The sequence below is a fragment of the Erythrolamprus reginae genome, chromosome 1 (assembly GCF_031021105.1).
Source record: "Erythrolamprus reginae isolate rEryReg1 chromosome 1, rEryReg1.hap1, whole genome shotgun sequence".
NCBI lineage: Eukaryota > Metazoa > Chordata > Lepidosauria > Squamata > Dipsadidae > Erythrolamprus > Erythrolamprus reginae.
Genome location: NC_091950.1, coordinates 251,014,321 through 251,030,938, shown reverse-complemented (window position 1 = coordinate 251,030,938; position 16,618 = coordinate 251,014,321). Strand labels below are relative to the sequence as shown.

The 16,618-nt window shown below is 40.4% G+C and overlaps 1 protein-coding gene and 1 non-coding gene across 4 annotated transcripts in view; both read right to left on the bottom strand.

The window, feature by feature from the left end:
• Positions 1–15,714, bottom strand: part of HS1BP3 (HCLS1 binding protein 3) — a 58,270-nt gene extending 42,556 nt beyond the window's left edge. The window contains exons 1-4 of one of the 3 annotated variants that reach the window (XM_070732807.1): positions 15,543–15,714; positions 8,959–9,124; positions 1,536–1,743; positions 865–1,069 (exon numbers count right to left, since the gene is read on the bottom strand). In XM_070732807.1, coding sequence (XP_070588908.1) covers positions 865–1,069; positions 1,536–1,743; positions 8,959–9,057 — 512 coding nt within the window. In that variant the 5' untranslated portion in view covers positions 9,058–9,124; positions 15,543–15,714. Of the gene's footprint in view, positions 1–864; positions 1,070–1,535; positions 1,744–8,958; positions 9,125–14,527; positions 15,042–15,379; positions 15,515–15,542 lie in introns of those variants that run through there. The other 2 variants (XM_070732809.1, XM_070732806.1) reach the window with 2 other exon arrangements.
• On the bottom strand, positions 14,814–14,895 carry TRNAS-AGA (transfer RNA serine (anticodon AGA)). The gene has a single exon. It is a non-coding gene; the product is annotated as a tRNA-Ser (tRNA).
• Positions 15,715–16,618: the final 904 nt, after the last annotated feature.

Below are 16,618 nucleotides of genomic sequence, written 5' to 3'. Positions count from 1 at the left end.
GCCCAACATTTGAGAATGCTCAAATGTTATTGGTTGAGGCATCTGACAGCTCCCTATAAAAGGGGTAGCTACCAGACTGCAACTTGCTGGTTGTACAGAGAAGTTGCCTAGTAAAGACGTGTTCCTTGAAGTTTGTCCCTTGTCGTTATTCCCACAATTCAACACTGTCATAAAATATGGAAACCTATCTTGTTTCATATAACAAACATCTGCCTTCTTGCCCCTGGAGTTTCCAGGATTCCCTTTCCCCTTGATAATTTGTACAGTGGTTAAAACAATACTATTCCGCCATGCTTTTGCAAAAGATTAAAGGTTTCTATTGGCCATCTACAGCAGGGGTCTTCAACCTTGGTAACTTTAAGACCTGTGGACTTCAACCTCTGGTCTAGAGGATTTCTATTATTGGTATGTCTTTCTTTTATTCTGAATTTTAATTTATTGTGTTAGCTTACCAAAAAATAAAGGTGAAATAATCGCATTTTCTCCAACTCTTTTACTGGTCACTATCTTTTAACTGTGAACGCAAGGTTGATGAATGCTCCTCCATAGCTGTTTGACCTCCATAGCTGTTTGAACTTTCACCAGTCAGTATTAAAAAGTACATGCTCCCCCTCCTTTTATTTCAATTGTTTTGCATTTCTTTTAGTAACCCTCAGAACAACTATTGGGAGTTCTAAAATGTTTTTTAAGAAATTAATTCTGAATTCATTGGGCTGCAAAAATTCAGAATTCTGAGGACATCAAAGAGCCAGGGAAAGGAGGGGAATCTAACACTTTGGGTCTGCCTGATGGTCATCTGTAGTTTTACACAACCACAAATATGACAGCTGTAGGACAGGAAAAACAAAACTGAAAAAGGCATACTTGAGGACACCAAGTGGATCCACGTCACTCTCTTCCTCTTCTGTTTCCTTTTTGGCCTCCTGGCTTTTAAACGAACTGAACTGAGAAATGACATCAGGTATTTTTTCCTCTTTGAAAAAATCAAAGCCTTCAGTTTCCTCATCCTCTTCTTCCTTCTTGGGAAGGTTTTTACTCTTGACATCAATGACACTAGTGGATCTGGTTCCTGAAAAAAGAGGGAAAGAGAAAAATTAATGGAGTGGTGCACAATAGACACAGCTATTATTCCTCTACATGAGTATCACCAACAGCTACCCAGTATTCGTATACTGGAAGAAAATGGGCTTTTTATACGTGGAAAAACAGTACATTTCCACACCATGTAAATAATTTTTGGCAATAAATATATGTTACTTAGGGCATGTCTGAACCATAGTTTTCTATTTCCATACCCCCAGAAAACAAACTGAAACTAACATTTTCACATTCAGGTAACATGTTACTGTGCATTTGTAATATTATATTGGAAGGGAAGCAAGCCAAAAGTATCCTCCATTAAATATTTGTGACAATGGGAATTTAATGTAGATTTTAAGCGGAAATGTTTTACTGATTTTGCAAAGTTCCAAGAGTTCATCCATGGCCTATTTATGAAAACTCCACTCAGTGTAAAGAACGTGTTTTTAATTTACCCAAAAATTCCAGTAACTCAGGGCTTGATGCGAGAGCCACATCTTTAGAAATCAATCCCATAATCTCATTGAAGGCAGCTCTTCGTTCTCGAATATCAGATTCTCCAACAAAAAGGACTTTTCTTGGCAAAGGTGGTAGAGAGGCTTGTGGGTAACGTGTGACAAGTTTTTGATAAAATTCATCAATATCACTGTACTTCTTAGAAACCTGTAAGGGAGGGAGAAAAATATTCATTCTTTAAGCAACAGGCATAAACATGCAACAGGCAGGAATAACCATTTCGAAATAAAATACAAGATTTCCCACACACCATATATGGGCAATTACACTAGACCAGGAATAAGTGGGGTCAATATTTTCAGTTGTGTTTTTTTTTAGTGACCTTGAGTAAACTACATAAATGCGTTAATCCTCTCAGAAGTTTAACAGATCTCTTTTAAAGTTTATATCTTAAAGTGTACACACAACTAACAGTTCTAATTTATTGCCCATGGTGAGTGGTGCTGTGGGTGAGAAAAATAGATCTGTGCCATTTGAGGGAGATTTCCGTTCTTGCAGTAAGTGAACTTGGTGATTTCAGCATATTGGACTATTAATATTCTCAAAATGATTGCAGAGGAAAAGGCTTGGAAGAAATGAGTCTTTAGTAGGCATCTAAAATATCTAATAGGAGAAGCTTTCAAATATTGGTGATGAGGTGGAGAAATTATTCTAAATATTGGTGACATCGGCATAGAATCATTCCAAAGAATAGATACCAGCATAGAGAAAGTTCATTTGTAATTTATAGTAAGATGATACTCTAAAACAGGAGTGTCAAAGTCGATTTCATTGAGGGACCCATCAGGGTTGCGTTTCATCTTGCGGCGGGAGGGGGGTGTTGACAGGGGCGTGTCCAAAGGGCATGGCCAGCTTGACATTGCTCGTATCGGGGATGCCTGCAGTGGCCCGGGTTTTCGGCTGTGATGCCCTCCTGCAGCCCTCTGCCAGTGAAAATGGAATTTGGGATCTCCCAAGCTCCATTTTCACTGGCAGAAGCACCGTGGGCCAGTCCTTCACTGTTTCCCGAGCAGTTCCACAGGCCAGAACTAAGCACCTGTGGTCCTACAGGCCTTGAATTTGAAACCCCCCCACCCCGCTCTAAAAGAACATAATCATATTTATGCCCTGTGAGTATTGGCAATTGGGCAGTGATCAGGAGCCCAGGAAATCGGTTCTTTTGGACAAAGAACAGTCTACTGAATAAAGGGGTTTGAAGCTTTATTAATAGCTTGAGCTAACAAATCTAAAAATAAGCATAAAAAACAAGGTGGTTAGCTAAAATGAGCTCTAAATTTCTAGATTTTCCTTAATGTGAAGAGGAAATCAAAATGTCACTAAACTACCTGAAATAACTATATATATATATATATATATATATATATATATATATATATATATATATATATATTCAAATGTTAACACCTATAGCAGATATGTTAGAATTAATATGGTATTTTCTGATAGAGTTATATTTTCCTTTTTTTAAAAAAAAATAGAGATTTTGCTTCTTTTTTCAAGATAAAGAATAGCAAGAGCACAATTTGACTGGTATTTAAAACCTTACAGAATGTTTTAGATAGCAGTCACCAGTCTTTCCATAGAACTTTGCTGGTAGAATCATGGGGCCTCTGTGAATTACAATAAAGGGGAGGGGGTTAAGGAATCATGTGGGCTACCTACCCTTGCCACAAATGATGTCCATTAAAATGTCTTGGGCCCAGGAATAAGAATAAAATACTACTGGTTATAGCTTCTGCTTACTTCTTAGGTGGAGAATATGCTCAACAGAGTATTGGAAGACCACCTAAATTCCATCCTATTATGCCCATATTAAGGGCCAGAGTAAATGGAACAAAAAGTGAATAATACAAAAGACTACTGTATCTTCGTAAATAAACATTTTGCTTCTGATAGGGAGTGGTCAGTTATTCAGAATTCATAGAAGCTAAGATAAACTTCCTCCATTCCCATCCTCATATGCTCAGTTGCTTTGGCAAGGGAGAAACAGAATGAAATGAAGGAAAGGATAGTACATACTACTGTGTGTTGCAGATTAAGAGGGGGGGAGGTAGAACTATTGCCCAAAAGGCCATTTTTGCCTCCATGACTAAAACATGGCTTTATAAATAATTTACAGGATAGAATGGCAGGGTTATTTATCATTTTGCTGACTACAGCAAGCCTCGGGAGCTTTGCCTTAGAGAACAAGATTGCATTACAAAGTTATTTTGACAGATTAAGCCCCGAATCTGTTCCATCAGGACTAAGTTCAAGTTAGAAAAATATAAAGTCCAACATTTCGGTTGGATAAATCAAATGCACAGGTACAGAACTGGAGAGGTAAGGTTTGGCAGTAGCATATGTAAGAAACATCACCAGGTGAACATGAGTAAGTGTATAATACAGAGGTCTTCAAACTTGGCAACTTTAAGACTTGTGGACTTCAACTCCCAGAATTCTCCAGCCAGCTATAAATTCTGGGATTTGAAGTCCACAAGTCTTAAAAGTGACAAATATGGGGACCTCTGATATAATACAAGAGCTTAAAAGGCCAGTCCAAAAGTTGGCCCATAGAAACATGGGCATACTGTATCCATTACAGGAGGTAATGTGTATTACCTCCTGTATCCATTACAGGAGATAAGTTGTATTGTGTACTCTGCATTGGAAAAGCGTGTCTTAAAGTCATTTGCTTAGTTTGGGGAACTGCGCTTTAAAAAGAGAAAGGAAGTGAGTGTGGAGAAGAATAACTAGGACAAGTGTTCTGGAACCCAATCTCTGTAAAGGAAGAATTATGGCAAAATAGAAGATTAGAAGAAATATGACCGCAGTATACAAATATCCAAAAGGCATGACATGCCTAAAGGAGACCACCTGTTCTCTGCTGAAAGTGAGCAGGATCAGGACCAATTGTTTAAAAACTTTTTAAGCAGGAAGAAATCAGGAGGAATACCAAGGAATTCCCTGATAGGAAGAAATATTAAGCAGTAAAACTGCCTATCAAAAGGAATGGTTGAGCCCTGGGAGATTTCAATCAGGAGCTGAGATGGTTTTATGGATTCTTACACTGAACAAGGAATTGGACCAGAGGTCCTAAAGCAGCCTTTCTCAGCTACCCACCCACCCCCCGGAGGAACTTTTAAAATAATTTTCAAGTCCCAGAAAATTCCTGCATAAAAATTATTATACTTGTATCTGCATCTCACAGAACATTTGCAGAGTCACAGTGAGTAAAAATTCCCACCACTGCAAACTTTATGTACGACTGTAACTTTGTTGCATGTATTATTATTACTGACTGACTGACTGACTGACTGACTGACTGACTGACTGACTGACTGACTGACTGACTGACTGACTGACTGACTTACTTACTTACTTACTTACTAGATTTTTATCCTTACAATTATATTGACTGGTTCCTAATATGATTTGATTACTTATTTGTACCTGGACTATCATTAAAAGTTGTACCTTATGATTCTTGATGAACTTTTTTTAATGTACACTGAGAGCATATCCACCAAGGCAAATTCCTTGTGTGTCCAATCACACTTGGCCAATAAAATTTCTATTCTATTTTCTATTCTATTTAGCTCTCTGTGGCACAGGAAGTTAAAAGAACAAATGCTTTTTTAAAAAAAATCACGATCTCTTGTGCTAGGGTTCTGCAGAATCCCGTTGAGAGAGGCTGTTTAAGAAGATCCGCTTAAGCTAAGATATTGTTTAATTTGACTGCCCCTTTCTGGAGCTGCAATCTGTTACAACTATTAACTCCAGCAATGTTTACAAAAAATGCTCTGAATAAAGAGCGTACTTTTTATAAGGCCCCATTGTCCACTGATAATTTACAAGCTAAATGAAGGAGAAAAGCAATTTTGTGGCTAAAAGGCAGCTAAACAAGACTGAAAGCAAAGATAAAGCTGTATTTTAAACATTGTAATGAGCCATGTTGTATCCTATAGAGCAGCATTGATCTCATCGGAGAAACAGAACAAATATTCAATCTTTGTTTCAAACATTAACCTGTAGCTTGTTTACAGAATTAAAACTTATTCTATAACATTATAAAAACCTCTTTACCTTATGTTATAGAACAAACTTAAATTACATACAAATATAGGAAAACCCTTTGCTTTCAAATCAGAGCAAAATGTTAGCCAACTGTCAGAGAAGTGTCAAGGATTCTGTCTAACATGAAATTATTATTTCAGTTTTCAGACTGACATCCTGCCAACATGAGTACAATTTTGGCAGTGCTTGAGTGCCCTCTACTGGAACTGACCGTGTTATCCCAATCAAAAGAATGAAAATTGCGTTTTCTTCATTTTGCTACAGAAAATTCATGACTTTCATATTAATATCAAAGCAGCTGAACGGAATAAGTGTGCAGAAGGTATTTATGGTCTGAGTGATGTTTCTCAAACTGTGAAAATCTGGAAACCATTATACCCTACTCTGTACTGTTACATTGTGCTTTGCATTTTGGTATCTTGCACTACTACTGAAGTAGCCACTTGAAATTTCCTTCCTCAGTTCTCTTATCTAGAACAGCATTATCAACATTTCTCCAATTAAAGTAAACCCAAATTCACATTGCTCATTAATTGACTTAAAACAAAATGCATAAAACAGCAACATACAATACAAACACACAATACAAAACACAACCCCGTAGGCTCCAACATCAAAGACCCAACCATATTATGTCTTAAAAGAACTTTGAAAACTTTGCTTTTCTAACCCAAGCTGTGGCTTAGGCAGGTGTATACCCATCTGAATAGGAGTGTGTTTAATAAAATTATACTATTATTTATTTACTTACTTACTTACTTACTTACTTACTTACTTACTTACTTACTTACTTACTTACTTACGGATTTGGATTTGTATGCCGCCCCTCTCCATGGACTCGGGGCGGCTAACAACAGTGACAAAAAACAGAATGTAAAAAATCCAATACTACAACAGCTAAAAAACCTTATTATAAAAACCAGTCATACATACAAACATACCATGCATAAATTGTAGAAGCCTAGGGGGAAAGATTATCTTAATTCCTCCATGCCTGACAGCAGAGGTGGGTTTTGAGGAGCTTATGAAAGGCAAGGAGGGTGGGGGCAATTCTAATCTCTGGGGGGAGTTGGTTCCAGAGGGCCGGGGCCGCCACAGAGAAGGCTCTTCCCCTGGGCCCCACCAACCGACTTTGTTTAGTTGACGGGACCCGGAGAAGGCCCACTCTGTGGGACCTAACTGGTCACTGGGATTCGTGCGGCAGAAGGCGGTCCCTGAGATAATCTGGCCCGGTGCCATGAAGGGCTTTATAGGTCATAACCAACACTTTGAATTGTGACCGGAAACTGATCGGCAACCAATGCAGACTGCGGAGTGTTGGTGTGACATGGGCATATTTGGGGGAGCCCATGATTGCTCTCGCAGCTGCATTCTGCACGATCTGAAGTTTCCGAACACTTTTCAAAGGTAGCCCCATGTAGAGAGCGTTACAGTAGTCGAGCCTCGAGGTGATGAGGGCATGAGTGACTGTGAGCAGTGAGTCCCGGTCCAGATAGGGCCGCAACTGGTGCACCAAGCGAACCTGGGCAAACGCCCCCCTCGCCACAGCTGAAAGATGTTTCTCTAATGTGAGCTGGCTCATCATTGTGGCTCTCTTTAATTTCTTTACTTTTTTTATTAATGCATCTATTTGGGTTTTGTTTTAATATGTACAGATTTAAAATTTAAATTTATAAAACAACTCCGTTGAGCAATCTTATACATTTAAATTATTAATCAGACCAGCAGTTTAACAGATACAGTGGGATTTAGTGCAGACCATAACAAGATACACTATGTTTCCCCAAAAATAAGACCCTGTCTTATATTTTTTTGAACCCTGAAATAAGTGCTTGGTCTTATTGCCATGCACTCAAAAGCCTGATTGGGCTTATTATCAGGGGCTGTTTTATTTTGGGGAAAACGGGGTAGCACTTTAGAGAGTCTCACTTATTTCCAGGACTGGCTTTTCAAAAGATTATGATGAGCCAGATTTCTCAACCTTGACAGCTCTTAATACAAAGAAAGGAAAACTTTCAGAGAAATTCATAAATGGTTTTGAGAACAGGAGCTGGGAATCTATGGCAACTGCTAGAAAATTACCAACAAATACGGAATACAAAGTAGTTCAGATAGCTTTCTACCCTCGGGCTCACTCTGATTGGCTGAGCTCAGTGAATTCTTAGTAATGGCCACACTGCCTGGGGAATTCTAGGAATTGAAGTCTAAACAGCTGGAGGACTCCCAAGTTAGAAAAAATTAACTTTGGACTTTTAGTTCGCCTTGTTACAGCATCTGTTGTGTAAAGAGTAACAGAAAGTCAGCTTTAACTCTTACACTGGGGTTTAAAATTTTACCTTAAATCTTACAGGACTGAGTATTCCTCCACTAAAACAAGCAAAATCCTTCCACGTAGAATGCAAGAATTTCAGAGAAAAATTCCGCCAACAATCCAGTATTCAAGGTAATAAAACATCATATGCTGCCTGATTACAGGTGCTCCTCCACTTACAACAGTTCATTTAGTGACTGTTCAAAGTTACAATGGCACTGAAAAAAGTGAGTCGTGATAGTTTTTCACCCTTTATGACCAGTGCAGTATCACGGTGGCCGTATGATCAAAATTCACACATTTGGCAATTAACTCATATTTATGTCCATTGCAATGCCCCAGGGTCATGCAATCCCCTTTTGTGACCTTCTGACAAGCAAAGTCAATGGGAAAGCCAGATTCACTTAACAACGATTTACTAACCTAACAACCTCAGTGATTCACTTAACAACTGTGGCAATAAAAGTCATAAAATTGGGCATCACTACAAATGTCTCACTTAGGAACAGAAATTTTGGGCTCAATTGTGGTTGTAAGCCGCGGACTATCTGTATAGCCCAGATCCAATGTTACACTTTTGCTAAGAACAGGCATGTACCCAATTCTTCATGAAGAAGGATTTTGGTGGTACTGCCATTAGCTATGAAGCTTCAAAAAAATCATACATAGCTTTATTATTATTATTATTATTATTATTATTATCATCATTATTATTATTTATTAGATTTGTATGCCACCCTTCCCCGAAGACTTTATTCATATTCTATTCCACGCACAAATAAATACTGTATTTTTCAGAGTATAAGACACACCTTAGCAAAGAATCTGGAGAGCCCATGGAGAGCTCTATTATGGTCTATTTTCATAATATAAGTCATAATATATTATCAATATATGTTGCTTGGAATGAAATGAATAAGTTTGGTTTCTCACTGTTATGCTATGAACTCTTAACAGAATTACGTAGAAAATACATTTACAAATGATTTCATTACCATAAACTGAACACTGTCTTCAAGTTTGTGCTTGGCAGATTTGAACGCAGCCAGTTGTGTAACTACTAAAATATTATATTCCACATGCCCAGACATCATCTTTCCTCGTATTTCTTGGTACTCTGGGACTGAGAGATCGATTCCCGTATGGCCATTCTGAAGAGGTCTGCAGAGGTAAAAACACGAATTTCAAAGTTAGACTATGTTTTCTTAATTCTGACACTGTTTTTTGACCAGTGGGTTTTCAAATTGGAGGAGGGGAGAGATATTATCATTTGCAAGTAAAAATTACACAATAAGATGGAGTTACAGTTGTCTAATTTAATTATGGAGATTCTTAGTCATCCAGATTATGGCTGTGCCAAAAGTGCTTTTTCAAAAGGCAAATGTAAAAACAAAGTTTTGAAAAAGCAGCTTCGCCTAATTTGAAATTTTTTAAGAGAGGAAAGAAAGAGAAAATGTTAATCCATTTTACTTAGGACAAGTTTGTCTCTTTGATAGAGAAATAATACTTTCTGCCAATACAAAGCATCATCTATTTTTTTCAAAAAAAGGTATATGATAGGTTTCTAAATAGCTTTAGTTTCATAACCTCCAGCAGTGAAGGGCCACCAAATTTTTTACTACCACACTGTGGGCATGGTTTATGCAGGACACCCTGCATTTTCTTTCCACATCTTTCAGTGCAAATTGGTTGCTCTGGGGTACAGCTCCATTTTCGCTATCCCACTGCTTCCCCCCCCCCCTCCATCCATGCAGTAGCCCACCCCGGTCCCCAGGCAAGATAGGTGACACTAAGAGATTACTTAATTTATTCAATATAAATTAAGTAACCAAAACTTTCCAGCACCGCTTTTGCAACAGTTCATTATTGTAATGGCAACTGTAATGCTATACACTAGATGCACTGGCTTCCATTTCCTACCCAGGCACTGATTATCACTTTAAAGTCCTACATGCTACCTGCCCAGGTTATTTGTGGAACCACTTCTCTCTGAGGATATTTGTCCATTTAATGAGGTTGGATAGTCTCCTCCCTTAAATGTTGTGGTATTTAGGAGGTGTGCCTTCTCAGTGACTGCCCCAGACCACTGGGACAGCCTCCCACTGGAAATCAGAGAAATCCCTCCCTATCCCTATTCTGGAAGACTGTGAAGAATCGGCTGTTCCCCCAAGCACTGAGCTAGAATGGAGGACTGAACTCTAAGGATGTTTGTCTGGTGACGGGTATATTTTCAACTATGTTTTATAGATTGTTCTGAGCTGCCTAAAATCATCATGTGAGAAAGGTGGCCATGTAAGTCAAAGGAGAGGAAGGAAGGAAGGAAGGAAGGAAGGAAGGAAGGAAGGAAGGAAGGAAGGAAGGAAGGAAGGAGTGGATCCTATGGCCCTTCCAACTCAGGAGTCAAAGTTGAGATAGATTTAGTCAACTTTTTGCAAATGTGATATAAGGATGTAAACTTCAGTGGCTGTTTTGAGTGCATAGCCCAATCCCTAGATTTTGTAATATTTATTATTAGTATTAAATTGTTAAGACAGAAATGATTTAAAACTATTTCACGCAACTCTATATATTTGTTATGGTCGTTGAAATAATATATTGCATGGTCTTGATTTTTTTAATAGAAATAATTATCTTAGATTATAAGTAATTATCTTGGGTTATAAAGGATGAGGCAACAACCATAAGTCTGTATTATGCAAGAGAAGCCGAGGGTTATTTCTGGGCTGAAGAGCTACATAAACTGACTCCCTTCTGAACATTCATTAAATAAAGAACTGGGAATCAGTAATGAATGTTACTTTTTAAAAATCACTTCTCAAGCACAAACTATGTAGTTGTCTTCAAGAACCTGCATCCCTCCACATATGCCTATCTTTAATGCAGACCAGCTCCTGCATGATATTCTCATTTGGACTATGAAATTCTTGGTTTCACAACACCTGCACGTTTTAGTACACCAGGAGATGTATTTCACAACTAAGCCCCTTTCATACCAACCTGGTTAGTGCTAGGGTAGAAGCAGAAAAAAACATCTCAGAAAATGCAGTGGCTCATTTTTATCCATGCTGTTGCCAAGAAAACTGGGAAAGTTAATTTGTCTGTTTACGTCACCTTAAAGTTTGACCTGAGGGCATCTTCACCTTAAGCCTACCCAGATGTAAACAAGTTATCTGTATTTTCCATTCCCTTTCTCTCTCTCTCCCCCCCCCCATGAGAGATTGCAAACAGAAGTTATCTCCAGCAAATATGGATGGCAGTACAATTTAAATAGCTATAACAAAGGGATCATTGTGAACTAACCCAAGCTTAATCTAAGTTTCCTATTCATATCATCATTAGTTTAACAGAGGTATATTTATATCCTATTTTTAACTCAAGGTGGCAAACATAACTAATGCTCCTTCCGCCTATTTTATTTATTATTTTATTTTATTCATTTATTTTGTCAAGTACGAATTGGTAGTATACAAAGATATAAAATGTTAATATACTGTACATGATACTAATAAGAGAGAGGCATTAGGACAGGGGACAGAAGGCATGCTGGTGCACTTACGCACACCCCTTACTGACCTCTTAGGAATCGGGAGAGGTCAACAGTGGATAGTCTAAGGATAAAGTTTTTGGGGTTAGGTGATGAAACTACAGAGTCAGGTAGTGAGTTCCATGTATCAACTACTCAGTTACTAAAGTCGTATTTCCTGCAGTTGAGTTTAAAGCAGTTTGCTTTAAGTTTGCTTCTCTTGTGTGCTCGTGTGTTGTTGTGGCTGAAGCTGAAGTAGTCGTTGGCAGGAAAGACATCATAGCAGATGATTTATGCTTATGTCATGTTTAAGATGACGTAGTTCTAAGCTTCCTTAAACCTAGAATTGTAAGTCTAGTTGCATAGGGTATTCTCTTGCGAGTGGAGGAGTGGAGAGCCCTTCTAGTAAAGTATCTCTGGACATTTTCTAGAGAGTTTATATCCAAAATGCGGTGTTTTCCCTACAACAATCCCCTGTGAGATTATTTGGGCAGAGAGAGAGTGACTTGCCCAAGGTCGTCCAGCTGGCATTCATGCCTAAGGCAGAACTAGAACTCACAGTCCCCTGTTTTCTAGCCAGGTGCTGGTTTCTACCAGACCAAGTTGGCTTCCATATATGAGGTATAAGTTTTCAATAACATAAAGGAAGTCATTGGACTGAAGGAGTAAAGTAACTCTGGGAAGGGGAGAAATCATAACCCTATAAATACTGCAAAGCCTGAATTCCCATCATCCAGGGCAATGGTGAGGGATGCTGGGGTCTCTAGTTCACCAATCAGAGAAACAGTTTCTTTAAAAGAAATCATCTCTTCAGCTTGATAGGACCTCAACAGGCACTTTCAGGTCAGATTTTTTTTTTGGGGGGGGGGGGGGGGGAAGATGTCAAAGAAAAAAAATGCAACATTTTTACAAGGAGCACTATGAGCCTTACTTTTAGTTGAGAAGCAAAGAAAGGCAGCATAAAAATGATAAAAGCTATAACTGCTTATTTCTTTTTCTGGCCTTGAACTTTTTAACAGTAACCTGAGAGACCAAAAACGAGTGAGCAAAACCCTTCAGAGCCTGGCAATACGTTTAGGAGTAGCCGAGTGAATCTCACCTAAGCCAGGGGTAGGCAAAGTTGGTTCTATGACATGTGGACTTCAACTCCCAGAATTCCTGAGCCAATCATGCTACCTCAGGAATTCTGGGAGTTGAAGTCCACATGTCATAGAACAGCCAACTTTGCCTACCCCTGGCCTAGACAGACAACAATTTGAGACTTTTCAGAAAGGAAATATAGTACAAGGAGTCCTCTACTTATGACCCCCAATTAAGCCCAAAACATACGTTGCTAAGTGAAACGTACATTAAGTGAGTCTTGCCCCCATTGTACAGCTGTTCTTGCCACTGCCATTAAGTGAATCCTTGCAATTGTTAAGTAACTCTCACGGCCATGAAGCGAATTTGGCTTCCCCATTGGCTTTGCTTGCCAGGTGGCCGCAAAAACGAATCCCACGACTAGTGGGACACTGCGACCAACGGTCATAAATATGAACCAGTGGCCAAGCGTCTGAATTTTTGATTGCGCAGCCATCAGGATGCGGCAATGGTCAGCAAGTGTGAAAAAACAAGTCATGGGTCATTTTTTTCAGCACCCTTCTTGCTTCAAACGGTCATGAAACGAACTGACATAAGCTGAGGACTACCTGTAGGGCTCAAAAGGCTTGGCCTTCCTTGCTTTTTTTTTTCCTATTTCCAAAAGAAACACGTAAACTTTGGGATGAGGAGGGGGAGGGAAAGGTCACAGGCATGTTATAGGAAAGGAGGGTTGCTATTACCGCTGCTACTGGTGTACTGTGTGTGTAGCTTCAGTTGTCTTGCAGGCGCATGAGTGCTATGCTTGCGCGTCCCCAGTGTGGTTTTGCTTCTGCGCATGCATAGGAAGCAAAAACATGCTGAAAGCTTGTGAGGGAATATGTGTGCGAGATTTCAGCCGGGGGGGGGTTTACTTCCGTGCATGTGCAGAAGCAAAACATTGCCAAAATCTCACGCCTGCACGTCCCCCGCAGGATTTTGCTTCTGCGCAGGCACGCAAAGCAAAAATACAAAACGTTGAAGAATAAAGATGGCGGCGCCAATAGGAATGGCACCGTAGCATCCATGTGCAAATTGCGCAATCTGGTGGCCGCTTTCGGTACACCGTCCCCTACTGGTAGCAACCCACTACTGAGGTAAGTCGAGGACTACTGTAGCGCTCAACGGCTTTGTCTCCACTGCTTAAAAAAAAAAATCCAAAAGAAACAACCAAACTGTAAACTTTGGAATGAGGGAGACCCTCATGTTATGGGCACGTTATGGTAAGAAAAACACCCCACAGCACAGAAATCTCCAATCTTGACAACTTTAAAGCCTGGCAGTCTTCAACTCCCAGAATTCCCCAAAGAGCAAAAGCTGGCTGGAGAATTCTGGGAGTTGAAGTCCAGAAGGCTTAAAAGGTGCCAAGGTTGGAGAGGGATCCCTTCCACAGCGGGTTTAATTTACCAGGAGAGCCAAAGAATCTGTGGAAAAAAGAAACGCGGTGGGAGGGGGTGAGGGAGGGAAAGGAGAGGTGAGCGATGCGACCACAGCGCCTCCTAGCGGCGAAAAGTAAGTAAAAAAACTAAAGCAAAAGGGAGGCGACCCCTCCGCGGCTAGAAAGAAAGGAAGGAATGCAATTGAGGGGGGGGGGGGCGAGGAGAGCTTTTCTTCCTTGGGGTGGTCAGAAAAATAGGGCCGGTGGAAAGGAAGGGCGGGATGGTCCTTCTCAACTCCGCCGAGCCTGCCCCTCTTGGCTTCAGTCACGTTATTCCCAGGCCGGGGAACATTCATATTGATGGGCAAAAGGAAGCCCTGAGTTGTTGGAGGAGGACTTTTGCAAGTTGCTCCCCCCCCCCTCTCTCTCTGCCCTCCCTGCGTCCCAGCCCCGGAGAAACCCTTGCAGAAAAGGCGTTTGGGAAGCCGGGAAGGCGATGCAACACCCCCAATCCCAATCCCACTCACACACACCCCACCTCCTTTACCTAGTGGTGACGAACACTGTAGGTCCCGGGCCCTGTTGCATGGTGTCCCGCCCTCCGTAGTGTGCCAGGCAAAGGCGCGACCCGTTTTGCCTGGCAAGCTTGCCTTGTGTTGCAAGCCTGGCAAAGAGATCCCGGAAGAAATGACACGCGATCCCTTCCGTCTTGCTTTCTCCCGAATTTATCCGGCTCGCACAGTCCCCCGGTTTGGCTTTGTTCTGTGCTCTGTTGGCCCTGCTGAGTTTCGGCCAATTTAAAAGTTGGCCAGGATTTTAAAAAGGGAACCGCCCGTAGTCGGCAGGATTCGAACCTGCGCGGGGAGACCCCAATGGATTTCTAGTCCATCGCCTTAACCACTCGGCCACGACTACACCTAGTGGTGAAAGGCTTCTAAGGCGACATTTTAAAATTCCTCCTTCGCGTGAGGGGGGTGGAAAGATGTAGAAATCAAAAGCTTTCAACCAGGATGGTTTGCGAGGCTAACCAAATGCGGGAAAATGTAGCGAACGCGGTCGGCGTCTAGGTTTAGCTGGACTCCCTTTTTCTTTTCTTTTTTTGTACCTTTAATTCATTCGGCATTTTCGAGCTTTGCAAAACATTCCTTGCAGAGGGCTGCCTTGAATAACAAGACCAAAATATACGCGTCCCTCTGAAAGTTACATATTTAATCACTAAGGCCTAGTAAATGATTCCCCCTCAGAAAGTAAGAATATCAGAGAAAAATCCAGTATTCGAGGTAATAAAACACTAAAAATTAGTGCTATTTGCCTTCAAATGACAAAAAAAATACCGTGGAACCTTATATAAACTATATGACCATTGTAGGTATTCTGTTTGCCATTTCTGAGGGAAAACCTGTATGCGAGGCAGGCGATGATCCTTTGCCTCAAGCAGAAGTTTCTGGTGCCGGTCCTCTTAATTAATATGACTCCATTTCGTCGGACACGTTCCGCTCACTTTGACAAGCTTTGTTTTCATGCTAGAGCGACACGAAATCGGGAAGGTTGAACTTACTCACCTGGGACAAGGATTCCTGATAGCCTCCCCTCCTTTGAAAATTAACTTGCCTGGGAGGAAAGGATGGATGATTTCAGCTTGTAGATAATCTTAGCAGCTCACAAAGATTTTTTAAAAGCCTGTAACTATAGCAGAGGCCTTCAAATTTGGCCACTTGAAGACTTGTGGACTTCAACATCCAGAACTCTCCAGCATAGCATAGCTGGCTGGAGAATTCTAGGAGTTGAAGTACACAGGTCTTCAAGTGGCCAAGTTTGGGGACCCCTGAACTATAGTAATAAGCAGTTGGCAGAATCCGTTAACCAAACAAACATTCTCACTGTCCCTCTCTCTCTGTCTCTCTCTTACATACAAACGTCTCACTTTAAAAAGAAACTAATGCATCATCCTACTGATATCTGATTTCACCTTCATGACATATGAGTGAGGTGTCTTATTTGAAGACAATCATTATTGTTGCTCTTAAGCACAATCCTTCTCACATGGTGACTCTTAAGATCGATTGGTATGCACAGAACATAAGGGCTTCTGGGTCCTGCTAATTGTGCCAAGCCTCTTTTATGCATGCCTTAATCAACTAATAAGGCCCTTTCTTTGTAAAACTGCCCTCTGCTGATTTTATAATTAGCTTGTGTGTCAAATGGAGGTTGTTATGCCTTCTTGCTTGTACCCCACTTTGTGAGAGAATAGCTATGAAACAGCAGCAAGACATTCTTTTTTAAAAACAATGATCTTATGCATGACAGGTATTCAAATCTGAATTTTTTAAACATTAATTTCCTTATCCACAGCCTGGATAACTTTTCATTTTGATGCATGTAAGAGGTAACACAAAAGTCTAAATCACTGCTGTTATCTAGTGAGACTCAATTTTTGCAGCTGAGATCTGGTACCTCTAATCTACAATGAATCCAAAACTGTTGTTTCATCATTACAGGTTGGGGAGGGAGGGTGGGTGGGGAGATAGGATCTGTTGTTACTCGATCAACCAACCACCTATGCCATAAATGAGGGCCCACTCATGATGTCTGTATTTAAGCTTCCCAGCATGCCTTGCAAGAATTCTTTGTTCAATCT